Consider the following 13,735-nt stretch of genomic DNA (forward strand, 5'->3'; position numbering starts at 1 on the left):
AGATCCTATCACCTACTCAGGTAGGAGGCTGAGAAGGCTGAGAATCTAAGCCCCTTTCTAGCTTGAGGGAATCTAAATCCATAAAAAAAAAGACATCTTTATTTTCAGTAATCTCTAACTGAAATCTATCATTGCTTTCAATCATTTTAAAAGATTATTCTAAGGGTTTATAATGTTTATTAGTCTGTCCGAGGGATGCAAAATACAAGAAAATGATGAGAATCCCTAGTTTAGACAGAAAAAGATCTCATCACTTCCCAGGAAGGAGGCTGAGAAAGCTGAGAATCTAAGTTCCTTTCTAGCTTGAGGGCTACTAGACAAGAAGGGTCCATAAAAAAGACAGCCTTATTTTCATTAATCTCTAACTTAAATCTAGCATTGCTTTCAATCATTTTAAACGATTACGCTAAATAGGGGTTCATCATGTTCACTAGTCTGTCAGAGGGATCCAAAATATAAAAAAGGATGAGAATTCCTAGTTTAGCCAGAAAAATACATTAACACCTGCTCAGGTAGGAGGCGGAGAAAGCTGAGAATCTAAGTCCATTTCTAGCGTGAGGGAAGACAGGAAGGTTCCATAAACCATGCCCAAGGTCCATGAAATTACTGGAACAACTGGCTAATTAAGGAAGAAAAGGAAATCTATTCATGGTTGTTTGTAACTGTTAGGTTGGGGTTCTGATGTCCTAGAATTCAAAAAAAGAATAGATTCAGAGCATTGGAGATTGTGTGAGGTAGAGAGAACTTATTCTTTAGTTTCCTTTAAAGAGGCACAGGGGAGAGGGGGAATTCAATTATAAGAACAGCAACCTTCCCTCCTAGATACCAGGAAATGACGAAGGAGGGAGAAGTGGGAGAAATCTGTAAATCACTCAGATTGAATGAAAAGGGAAAGACAGGAGGACAAGGAGGAAGGAACCAGGAAAGGAAGAGAGAAAAGAAAAGGAACCAGCTGAAGAAGGGGGATATAAAGGATTGTGACTGTCTGAACAGGCCTTCTTCAGTTTCCCTGGCAATGCAGTCACTAATTTCTGAAGGGTGCCTCTCTGGACATCATTTAGGCCATTTCCCCCAAGGAAGAGACTTTCTGTTTGACAGAGGAAATCCTATTGGATAAAATCAGAAAGTTGGTTCTGAGCTACTCACATATAAAATAAGAGGTTTAAACTATAGTTAGCTATTAAGGTCTCTTATAGCTTTAAATCTATGATGTGGCTAAGCTAATTCATACTGATATGCTGGCATTATTAAAATGCAAAGGAATACATCCCTAATGGTAAAATTTCAGGCACCCTGATGGAGATATTTGAAATTTTTACCTTCCCTACCTCATTAGGCTCAGTCCCTCATTTGGAAGAGGAGAAGATTGGGCTATCTGTGTATATTTTCCTCCCTCAGTAGAATTCAATAGAATCCTTGAGCATAGAACCAGATTTTTCTTTGACTTCTCCAAGGAGTCTAGAACAGTGTCTGGCATACAGTAAATGATTACTGAATGTGTATTGCTTGCTTGATTGACTTGATTGACAGGGAATCTTAAACTTTCCCCCCCTTATTACACCTTTTTGGCTGAGAAATTTTTACACAACCCTTGGTGTATAAGTATATACAATAGCTCTACATGTCAAATAGTTATTGTTAATAAATCATAATTTTGTGAGCCCAACATTCAGTTATAACTTACATGGCATCACAAGCCATGGTTTAAGCACTTTTGAACTGGATGATTCCTAAGGGTCCTTGAAGTCCTTAACACCTGTGATCTTAAAAAGCCCAGCACTTCTCAGGATTCTCCACAAAGGACCAGAGATCTTGACAACAGGGTAGATGTCTATATTTTAGAATTTTTATCGCTGACCAATAGAACTGGCAGATCAAGTAGAAAGATAACACTTAAGAAACAAAACTTGCAATCCTTTCTTGGCTTTAGAATTGGCAAGGGTTTAATAGAACAGGTTCCCGGTCATTTTATCAAGGAATTGGGGATGAGCATGGAGACAAGCAATCTTTCCTTTCTCAAATGTTAGCTGATTAGGATCCAAGAGGACTTTATCAAGGTAGAAGAGTTTCAGTTCCATACACTAGCTTGTCCACTGGGTTTCTCTGATCAGAGCCTTGAGAAGAATGCACCCCACCTGGTACAAACCCTGAGGGGAGTGAATCAGTGAGTGCTTATGACAAGGCACCATATTGGGCACCAGCAACACTGCCCTTAAGTCTTGTCATTAATTAGCTATGGGATCTTAGACAAGTCCATTCCCTTCCTCTGGCTTCAGTTTTTTCTCATTTGTGAACTAAAGGTGTTTAATCTAGCTAAATTAGTCAATGAACATTTAACAGCTTACCATATGCTAGGCATTGAGCTAAGTTCTTGGAATACAAATAAAGGCAAAACTAGTTCATACCTTTTTAAAAAGTTCATGTTTTAATGAGGGAGAGAAAATGGAAATAACTAAATACATTCAAGATATATGTTTCCAAGTAGGTAACACAGCTGACTTGCACTTGAGGAAAATCTCTATGGCTACTAAATGGAAGATGAATTGGGAAGATGGCAGCTGAGGAGCAAGATTTGAGTCTAGGAATTCAATGAGAGCCTTATTGCACTAGTCCTGATGATGAGGGTTTGTTCTAAGTAATCTCTAAGTTCTCTTCTAGATGGGATCATCTAAAAATCTATACAGTTCTAAAAAGGCAGAAAGTTTGTCAGAGACACTTTTGTTTGAGGAAGAATGCCGACCTCCTTTGGACTGTGGCCTTCTGAAGGTTCTTAGGATGCTCTGTGCTTGAAAGGCAGCCCAGGACTTTCAAGGGAACCATTCTTTCACCTTTTCTAAGTCACTGGGCATGGCCCTGCCTTCCGTAGCCTCATGTTACACATCAATGAGGCCCATATTTCTTGGTAATTAGGCTGCCTGAAGGTGTCTGGGCTTTGGTCAAAGAGTCATTCACATGCTCAGCCCAAAGCTACTATATCCCCATCTGTTTCTGTACTGGACAGACTTTTGAATAAAAATCTGAACCCAGTTCTGCACTCTGCCACTTTAGAGGAATGTAGAAAATTTGAAGATGGGCCAAGGGGAAAATGGGAAGTAAAGAAAGTTTTTAGAGACCAATCTTACAGGAAAAGATGAAGGGAGGTAGGACTATAGTTTTATTTCATTTGTGTATTATCTCTTGGGTGGGTGAAAGGCTGGAAGAGAAAGCTAGGGAGCCCATCTTTGAATCAGCAAAAGTATATTAAGTAGAGTTTGAACACTGGCTACCCTTCCCTTTCTCTCTATATCAAGTGAAAAACTACACTGAATTTTAAAGTACATACTTTTCTATCTCCCTTCCCCCCCAAAATCAATCAATTCATTGATTAATCAGCATTTATTAAGCACCTACTATGTGCTAGTATTGTGCTGGGCCCTGGACTACAAAGACAAAAGTAAAAGTCCCTGCCTTCAAGAAGTGTACATTCTAAATAGATATCAATACATATAAAATACAGTGATGCAAAATCAACACATTAATAAAGAACTTTAAGGTTTATAAAATACACTACCTAAATTATCTCATTTCATCCTCATAACAATAAGGAGTAAGTGCTATTATTTTTCCCATTTTATAGATGAGGAAACTGAAGCTGAGAGACATAAAGCGATTTACCCAGGATCATACCACTAGGAAAGGACTAAGGGCAGGGTTTGAACTCAGGTTCTCCTGAGTCTTGCTCCTGGTATCATTACTACCACTACTACCACTACCACTACTATCACCACCACTACCACTACTATTACTACTATTACTGCTGCTGCTGCTATTTTGGCTGCTGTTGCTTCTCCAGACAGTTCCTTCTACTTTTGAAGTTTTTCTTTACATTAAGATTAAATCTATAGAAGGGAAGTAATAAATTGGAAAACATTTTTATAGTCATAGTTTCTGATAAAGGCCTCATTTCCAAAATATAAACAGAATTGACTCTAATTTATAAGCAATCAAGCCATTCTCCAATTGATAAATGATATCAAAGGATATTAACAGACAATTCTCAAAGAAATTGAAACTATTTCTAGCCATATGAAAAGATGCTCCAAGTCATTATTAATTAGAGAAATGCAAATTAAGATAACTCTGAAACACCTGTCAGATTGGCTAGAATGACAGGGAAAGATAATGCAGAATGTTGGAGGGAATGTGGGAAAAAAGGGACACTGATACATTGTTGGTGGAATTGTGAATACATCCAGCCATTCTGGAGAGCAATTTGGAACTATGCTCAAAAAGTTATCAAGCTGTGCATACCCTTTGACCCAGCAGTATTATACTGGGCTTATATCCCAAAGAGATTTTAAAGAAGAGAAAGGGACCTGTATGTGCAAGAATGTTTGTGGCAGCCCTCTTTGTGGTGGGCAGAAACTGGAAAATGAGTGGATGCCCATCAATTGGAGATTGGCTGAATAAATTGTCATATATGAATATTATGGAATATTATTGTTCTGTAAGAAATGACCGACAGGATGATTTTTAGAAAGGCCTGGAGAGACTTACAGGAACTGATGCTGAGTGAAATGAGCAGGACCAGGAGATCATTATATTCTTCAACAATACTATATGATGATCAATTCTGATGGACATGGCTCTCTTCAACAATGAGATGAACCAAATCAGTTCCAATAGAGCAGTAATGAACTGAACCAGCTACACCCAGCAAAAGAACTCTAGGAGATGACTCTGAAAAACTACATAGAATTCCCAATACCCCTATTTTTGTCCACCTCCATTTTGGATTTCCTTCACAGGCTAATGGTGCACTATTTCAAAGTCCGATTCTTTTTGTACAACAAAATAACTGTATGGACATGTATACATATATTGTTTTAATTTATACTTTAACATATATAACATGTATTGGCCAACCTGCCATGTGGAAGAGGGGGGTAGGGGGAAGGAGGGGAAAAATTGGAGCAAAAGTTTTTGCAGTTGTCAATGCTGAAAAATTACCCATGCATATATCTTGTAAATAAAAAGCTATAATAAAAAAAGACTAAATCTATCTCATTGCAACTTTTACCTATATTCCTAACTCTACTCCCAGGAAACAAGAAAAATCTAATTTCTTCTTCATATAAGAGATTTTCAAATATTTGAAGATAAATAATATGCCCATTATCCACATCTCCTTCAGTCCTCTAAGTCTTTTGTTTTTGTATGTTACTTTCTTCCAGTAGATTGTAAATTTCATGAGGACAGAGATTATTTTTTTAGCTGAGCTTACTCTGCTACTATTTATTTCCTGAGAAGTGAGTGTGTCATCGCACTATATAAGTTGCTATTTCTCCTTCAATAGCTTCTCAGTTCCTACTGCACCCAGTATAAAGTTCTTCATGCAGAGATCCAGAATCTGGTCCCACATGATCTATCCAGCATCCTTGTCTTAACTGCAGCCAGATGTGTAATGTTCCTTCTGATATTCCCATTTTCTTTCCTATTTCAGAACCTAGAATCAGGTTACTTGCCCCACACCCCAAGATCCACATCAAGGCCTACAATCAGAGATTTTCATAGTCAGAGAAGGACCTCAGAAGGTATCTAGTACAATGCAAACTTGAATGAAAATCCCTTCAAAATCCTATTTAACAACTGAACATCCAGTGTCCACCTCCTCCATGAAACTACAGCCCACAAAAAGTCCATTCTTTTGAATCACGGCTGTTAGAGAAGCAGACTGAATTGGGGCTTTGAGTGATTGGGTCTGGATTCCAGCTCTGATATTTATTTTTACAAGTGAGTACAATTCTGAATTTCCATTTTACTACCTGTAAAATAAACTGGTATGGCCAAGGCCATCTCTAAAGATTACTTCCTGTAACCCTTGAACTCAACATTCCAAGTTGTAAAAAATTCCTCACGCATATTAGGAGTTTTATAAAAACTTATGTCCTTCTGTTCTCTTCTGTTCTCTTCCCTTCCCTTCCTTTTCTTTCCTTTCCCTTCCCTTCCCTTCCCTTTCCCTAACTGACTTCATGTGTCCTTGTTATATTCTCTAACTGCTTCACAAATCTTTGTTTTCTTTCCCTATCTCAATTGTAAGCTCCCTGAGGGCAGGGACAACATCTTACATCCTCATGTATTTCCCATAATACTCAATACAATGATATATACCTGATGGTAAATACATTAGGTCAGAACAATTATTTTATTTTATTTATTTATCATATCATTATATATTATATTATTATATTATATATAATATATTACATTATTTATTTATTTATATTTATTTTGTGCCTACTATGTAGCAGTTTCTGTTAGGTATTGGGAATATAAAGAAAAAAGAAAAAAAAAAAGGGAAAGCTCCTTCCTTTAAGGACCTTATAATTTATTTACTAAGTACACAGTAGGAGATCAACAACTTTTGATTGGGTTGATTTTTACACTCTGCCACTTTCACTCCTGAACATCTCTGATCCATCATGATACCCCTGTTGATTAGGAGAAAGTGTAGGTTTTTAGATCATACCCTTATGGGATTTTAAAGGTGTTTATAAACCTTACAACTGGGTGCCTTTCTACTTATCTAGCCTCATTATATGTTACTTCTCACTATGGATTCTAAATTCAAACAAACTGACCTCCTTACTATTCCTTAAACAGGATTCTCCATCTCTTATTTCTCTGCCTTTGAACTCTCCCTCACCCTTCAAAGCTTCCTCCTTTAAGACTCAGTTCAAATCTTACATTCTGCAGGAGTCCTTCTCCCATGTTATAGCTAACATTTTAAGATGTGCTAAGCATTTTGCAAATATTGTTCTTTGATCTTCACCACAGCTCCAGGAAACAGGTGCTTTTATTATTATTCCCATTTTACAGATAAGAAGACTGAAGTAGAGTACAGTTAAGTGACATATCCAAAGTCATACAGCTAATAAGTGTCAAAATGAAATATTAGCTCAGTTGCTCCTGACTCTAGGTCCACTGCTATAGCTACCACATCACGATGCCTGCTAAGGAATGTATGTCTTCCCTTCTTGGAGCCTCTCCTATCTAGTTGATTTATATCTTATTTATACATAGTTGTTGCATGCCTTTTCCCTCTTTAGCATATGAGATTGTTTAGAACAGAGACTCCTGTTTGCTTTCTTTGCTTAAGTACACAGTAAGTGCTTAATAAGTGCTTGCTATCTGACTTCAGCTCAGGCCCACCTTCTTCAGAAAGGCCTTTCCTGGACCCTTACCTTCTGAGGTTATCATCCATCTATTCTGAATATATCTCATGTACCTAATTATTTACATGTTATCTCCTCTGTTAGAACACAAAGTACCTGAGGGCAGGAGCTGCTATTTTTTTTTTTTAACTTTCCCTGGGTCCTTAATCCAGCTCCAGCACAAGAGAAGTAAGTGCTTAGTGAATGTTTGATTACTGACCAATGAGAATAAGATTTGGATTTTTGATTTCCTTGATATGGGGAGCTCCCAGGTGGAAAAAAAAAAGCTTCTCTGAATGTTGGCTGGCACTGTCATTGCAATGTAGTCTTAAAGAGACCACATTCCTAAGTCATTTTACAGATGAACAAACTAAAGTCCTAGAAGGCAGACTCTTTGTCTAAGATCACATAAATGTTAAGGATATGTTCCCCAAGCTCTTCAAATTCACTACTCTTTGTCAGGTCTCTGCGGTTCAAGGCAGCAGGATCCCAAAGTGAAGTGGAGATGGCTGCTAAGCACAGAGCCCATGTCCCATTGGGTTCGGGAAGACTCCAGCCTGACCCTCTGCAGGGAGGTCTTTCTCAGTGCTCACAGACCTTGCTGGGATGAGGAGGATGGACATGACTCCAACTTGACTTCTGCAAACAGCTGGGTGCCTGGCGTGCTGGCCCTTACCTTCCCTGTGGATTTGGTCCCCTTCCAAATGCAGAAATAGCAAATGGTCCAGGCAGCGAGGAGGCAGAGGGCCAGCTCCCAGCGGAGTTTACCAATGTGCTCGATCCCGTCAGAGATGGAGAGGACTCTGCGCCTGTGGAGAGTCATGGAACTGTGAGATAAGGGCAACCTCTGGTCAAGCCCCTGATCATCAATAAACCATCACCTCCAATGACCCCTTGGAAAAGCACAGAGTTCTAGGCTCCTGTATCAGATACAAGAGATGCTGGTAGATAACCCATCTAAACAACTAGTGTACAGAGAACTCAACGGCATGTCTATAGACCTAGCCCATCTGCTAGGATGATTTTGGAGAAAGGTGACTCTTTGGATGTGACTAATAAAAAAAAGACCACCAGCTTGCTTTTCCTTCTCTGCCCCCCCACAACCTTGAGCCTGAGCTCTTTGTTACATTTAAGGAAAACACAACACACTCCAAATTGTGTCAGAGAAATAGCACCAAACGGCTGCTTGTCTGAGAAACAAATCCCCTCCAAATTTGCTCCATGAGCCCCATTCAGAGTGGCAAACCTCTCCCCAAAATTATGTCAATCAGCACTGAGCTGGGGGAACCTTCTTTGAGAAAGCTGAGTCTGGGCTTTGCTGGAAAGTCTCTCTTGGTGTCTGTCTCCCTGGGAGTCAGATCCTGGCCTCATTCTGTATTAATTATTTAATGATTCCAATTAATGTTGGTCTGCCAGCCCCTTCCCCACCCCCAGCCCCTAGCCCAGAGACATCAGGCCAGTTTTTGCTCTAAAAAAACAAAAACAAACCACTGGACCATTAAAAAAATTAGACCATCCCCCTTTAGTCCTGTCTCCAGTTCTAGCCATGGCCCCCAGGTTCCTTTTGGCTATGAGAATTATACTCACTAAGAAGAAGAGCTGGACAGAAATAAAAGAAATGAAAGCATTGTACTTAACTAAAAATAAAGGGATATAATTATTTGAATGTGATGGTCTTAAACGAGATGATTTTTTTTTTTTTATTGAGCTCTGAAGAGGCAATGGAAGTAGCACTGAATCTGAAGTCAGATACTCTGGGTTCAAATTGACTTCCCCAAGGTCTTATACATAGGACTTTCAGAGGAAGGATTTATACCCAGGTCCTTCTACTCCTCTGCCAACACTTTTCCCACTCTACCATATGCAGACATTTAAACATATAAAATATACTTTAAATAGAGGATAATTTCTGGGGATGGCAATTGAAGAGAAGGTGATTGGGAAAGATCTTTTATAGGAAGTGAGACTTAAGTTAGCTTGTAGGATGAGCAATTCTAAGAAACAGAGATGAGGAGATGGGGTGCACTGAAGATAGAGGGTGGTCTGGACAAAGGCAAGAAGAGAATTTGACTGCCTCATAGGATGAACACAAGGAGGTCAGAAATGGTATTTTATTTAATCCTTTCATTTCTCTCAGAACTAGCAGAATATTCTAAACATGAGAGTTACTTAGTCAAAAGATGATAAATTCATCCTAATACAAGGACTATTAGATGGAGCAGTGGATAGAGTAAAAAAAAAAAAAAACCATCTCCCTGAGTTCAAATCTGACTGTGTGACAATTATCAAGTAACTCCTCTTGTTTGCCTCAGTTTTCTTATTTAGAAAATGAGCTGGAGAAGAAAATGGGAAAATCATATCAAGGATCTTTGCCAAGAAAACCCAAAATGGGATCACAAAGAGCCAGACATGACTATGAAATGAATGAATGACAATTGAAAGGAGTAAGAACATTTGCTTCTGAATTTTCAAGAAAAGATGGTTCCAGTTTCTTAAGAGCTAGAATGTGTAATGCATCTTTCCCCTAAATAACCTACAATTATCATGTTTTTCTTTCTTTCTTCTCTCTTTCTCTCTCTGTCTCTCTTCCCCCCCACCTATCTATATCTGTTTCTATCTCTCTATCTATCCAGTCATTTATCTTTCTATTTATTTATCTCTATGTATATGTTTATATATACATATACATATATACATATATACACATATTTATGTGCTTATAACACACACACACACACACACACATACACACACATGCTTTTTAAAAAAGAAATCGTCTCTTTGAGGTAGATTATAAGATTTTTTGTTTCTCTTTTGTCTTTTGTCTCACACCTAGCTCAGATCCCAGAGCAAAGCACAGTAAACAATTTAACAAATGCATGTTGACTGATTAACTGTATCTCCTTGCAAGGTTGAAGGAATGATCCTGCTTGCCTGATCCCCCCCACTTCCTCGCACAGTCTCTCATTGTGAACGAAGCTCACTTCTTTTCCCACGTGCCCTTCATCAATCATCCTTTGTTGACTGGCCACCTCCCAGACTGAAAGCAACAAAAGACCTCAGAGTAAGCTCCAGCTCTTATAGTCAGATACCAGCAGATAGACATTATCTTTACAGCTGGAAACTCTGAATTCAATCTGTTAATAAAACAAAAAACAGAATAAGACAGAAGAGTTATGCATGATAATTGTTTCTCGTACTCCCCTTTTGGAAAAAGAATACTGAAAACTAGCTAAAGTGGGGAACCCCAAGAAATAAAGGAGAGCAGTCTTACTGGGAGATGGGGCAGGATGTGGGATTGTTGGGGTTTTTTGTTTTGTTTTTTTTCACATCCGACTTTTGTACGCTGTCCACTTTAGATTGAATTGTCCTTGCTTCCTTCATTCCCCTCCCCGCCTGACGAAGCAATGAAATGGAAATTAGATTCCTACAAGCTAAAAAAGACAAATTACCCTTTTATTTGATCAGACACTATTTGAAAACATCCTCAAGATATTTTCTTCTGTTAGCAACTTCCACTTCAACTTAGGAACTCAGCAACAAGAGCAAAAGAACAGCCAGGGGAGGGGGCAGTGGGTTTGTTTCGGCTGCTACAAGGGTAGCCTTTGAGAGCCCCATGGCTGTGGCCCTGAACTCCCAGGGACTCAGGGAACATAACACTGGGAAAAAGCTTCCTTAATAATCCTTCCCAATGTACCAGGCCAGAGTAGACTCCTGAATAGCAAGGAGAGCTGGCTGCCAATGGCATCCTGTAAAAGAATGCCCCACAGTAACACTGCTACAACACTCCTTGGCCCAGGGATGGCAGAGACCAGATGGGGGTCTATCTGGGCAAACCCCACAATGGCCCTGGATGGGTTCACAAAGCACAATTTCTTAGTCAATAGGGGACCAAACATTTCTGGGGACTTTGTCGTCCGGTCCAGAGGAAGAAGCTTGAGATTAACCACTTTCCCCGCAAACTATCTGAGATAGACTATATCTATAATGCCCTAGGAAAAGACTCAGGAGACAAGGGTTCTAATCATGCTGTGGTTGTTTAGTGATTTCTCTCATTTTCAACTCTGTGATACCATTTGGGTTTTTTTTTGTTTGTTTGGTTGGTTGGTTTTTTTGGCTATAATTCTGGAGGATTTTACCATTTCTTTCTCTGGCTCATTTTACAAGTGAGAAAACTGAGGCAAACAGGTCCAGAGTCACACAGCCAATAAGTATCTGAGGTCTGAAATTGAAGTCACAAAGAAGTCCTGAGTCCAGGTCAGGCAGCTGCCTCCATTCTAATCTTGACTCTGCTACTAAGGAGCTATGCCATCTTGGGCAAATTTCTTCCTGTTTCTGAACCTCAGTTATGTTCTCTAAAAAGAGGAATAGATTAGGGATTCTTATTGTGCAGTCTGTAATGTTTTTTTTTTTAATCTTGAAAATTTTCAATATAATTGAAAATTATTTTAATATAATTGCTTCCTTTGGAAAGCCATGCATGTTCAGTATCAAGTGAGATAATAAATAAAACTCTTTGCATCCTTGAAGAGCTATGTAAGTAATAACTATTCTTTATTTATTTTAAAAATGCTATTTGGAAAAAGGTTCCAAAGTCTTCACCTATGTCCATGACACAAAATTCCTGGACTAGATAATTGATAAGGTCCAATCTGATTCTAAAATTCTGAGATCTGTTAATATTAGATTCTGCTTTTCCTGTTGCCATCTCCTCAATATGAGCTGTTGAATAAATCACTCCTTTCATCTGTTCTTCCTTCTGTCTATAAAATGGGTGTAACAATTCTGTATCCCATCTCTCTTCCAGTGACACCGTTAACAAATGAGGTGTCAGGGCCGCAAATGAGTTCTCAGAATGAAAAGGATTCTAAATCCTAGTGGAGTGAAAATCAGCATTGTTATTCTTTATATTTTAGTCAAATCTGGTCTAGATTCATTATAAAGTTAAGGGTCTCATCCATCAACTATATTAAAGAAATCTATTTCTGGTATAAATCGGGGGATGTAGTTAGTGTCTAGAAATACTAACTTTATGAGTTTTAATAAAGAAACAGTTCTGTCAGATTGTGGAATAATATGATGGCAGGATGGGGGGACTTTTAGAATATAGAGTAGCAGAACTAGAAAGGATCTTAGTACAGATTCAGTTGGGAAGAATGTCATAAATAGGTGGAAACTTAGAATGTTAGACCTGTAAGGACTTTAGAATATATAATGTTAGACTTTTAAGAGACATTAGAGATCATTTGATCTAACCTCCTCTTTTACAAAGAATTAAGACTTAGAAGAGCAGAATGACTTGTTCAATGTCACAATCCAATTTGTGGCTGAGCTTGGATGAAAAATTCAGGCTTTCTAACATCCTGTCCAGAATTCTTGTATAATGGGTTACCATTTTTGTTATAGGAAATGTTTACCAAATAAACAGTCATAATTTAGGTCATCTTTAACGTTCCCTGGTTTTTATTTCATCAAAAGAGACACTTTTGTTTCCAGATAAGGTTTTATGATTTATTCAGATGTGTCTATCAACATGATTTTGTTCCTTAAATAATACAGGATGTGTCTTTAGGTATAAATTTACTCAGTTGGAATTATGATACCATCCCAATATATCTGAAAGTGGTTCTTTGCTCAAACTTTTGTAGGTTCTTGCTTTGAAAACAATATTGCTTAATATTCCAAGTTCGTAGGAAGAATGGTACAATATACTTTCAAATATTTATAGCAGTATTTTTCCTACATAACAAGGAACTGAAAATTGAAAGGAACCCATCAACTGGGGAATGGTCAAACAAATTCTGGTACTAATAAATGTATTAGACTATAACTACACTATTAGAAACTGTGAATATGACCAGAAAAGCACTGGAAAGATATGGGAAATGATAGAAAGTAAAGCAAGAAAAACTAAGAAAACAATATGCACAATTACACATATGCATCCAATGTAATATATGTCAAAGCTTCTTAAACTGTAGGTCATGACCCCATATGGGAGCATGTAACTAAATGTGGGGGTTGGAAAATTTGGCAACAGTAAAAGCTATCAAATATTCCAGCAAGATTTAATTCTTGTATAAAAATAAACAAGTCATCCATTTTATTAATATGCAAATTTTCTCTTTTCTTTAATAAATAATAAAATTATATGAAGTTTTTAAAGTTATATATATATGTATATATACATATATATTTTAAGTTATATATATATATATGTGTGTATATATATATACATATATATTTTAAGTTTTATATATATATATGTGTGTATATATATATATATATATATATATATATATATATATATATATATATATATATATCAGGACTTCTTAAACTTTTTCCACTCATGACACTTAAGTAGCTATGTGGACTACTTGAGGATGGTCTTTATTCTATCAGTACCTTCTCTTGTCAAAAAGGAATCATAAAACTAACCTTCTGCAATCATCCTAAAGTAACTTGTTGAAGAAGTCAGGAGAATTCAGGTTCACTAACACATTGTCAGAAGATCTATGAATTAGCTAAATCATTCTGCA

At 37.6% G+C, this 13,735-nt stretch overlaps 1 protein-coding gene across 1 annotated transcript in view; it reads right to left on the reverse strand.

The window, feature by feature from the left end:
- SLC6A11 (solute carrier family 6 member 11) overlaps positions 1-13,735 on the reverse strand; it is a 165,068-nt gene that overhangs the window by 106,254 nt on the left and 45,079 nt on the right. Inside the window, exon 5 of the mRNA XM_074283907.1 lies at positions 7,870-8,002. Coding sequence (XP_074140008.1) covers positions 7,870-8,002 — 133 coding nt within the window. The remainder of the gene's footprint in view (positions 1-7,869; positions 8,003-13,735) is intronic.

Source organism: Sminthopsis crassicaudata, chromosome 1, assembly GCF_048593235.1.
Source record: "Sminthopsis crassicaudata isolate SCR6 chromosome 1, ASM4859323v1, whole genome shotgun sequence".
Taxonomy (NCBI): Eukaryota; Metazoa; Chordata; class Mammalia; order Dasyuromorphia; family Dasyuridae; genus Sminthopsis; species Sminthopsis crassicaudata.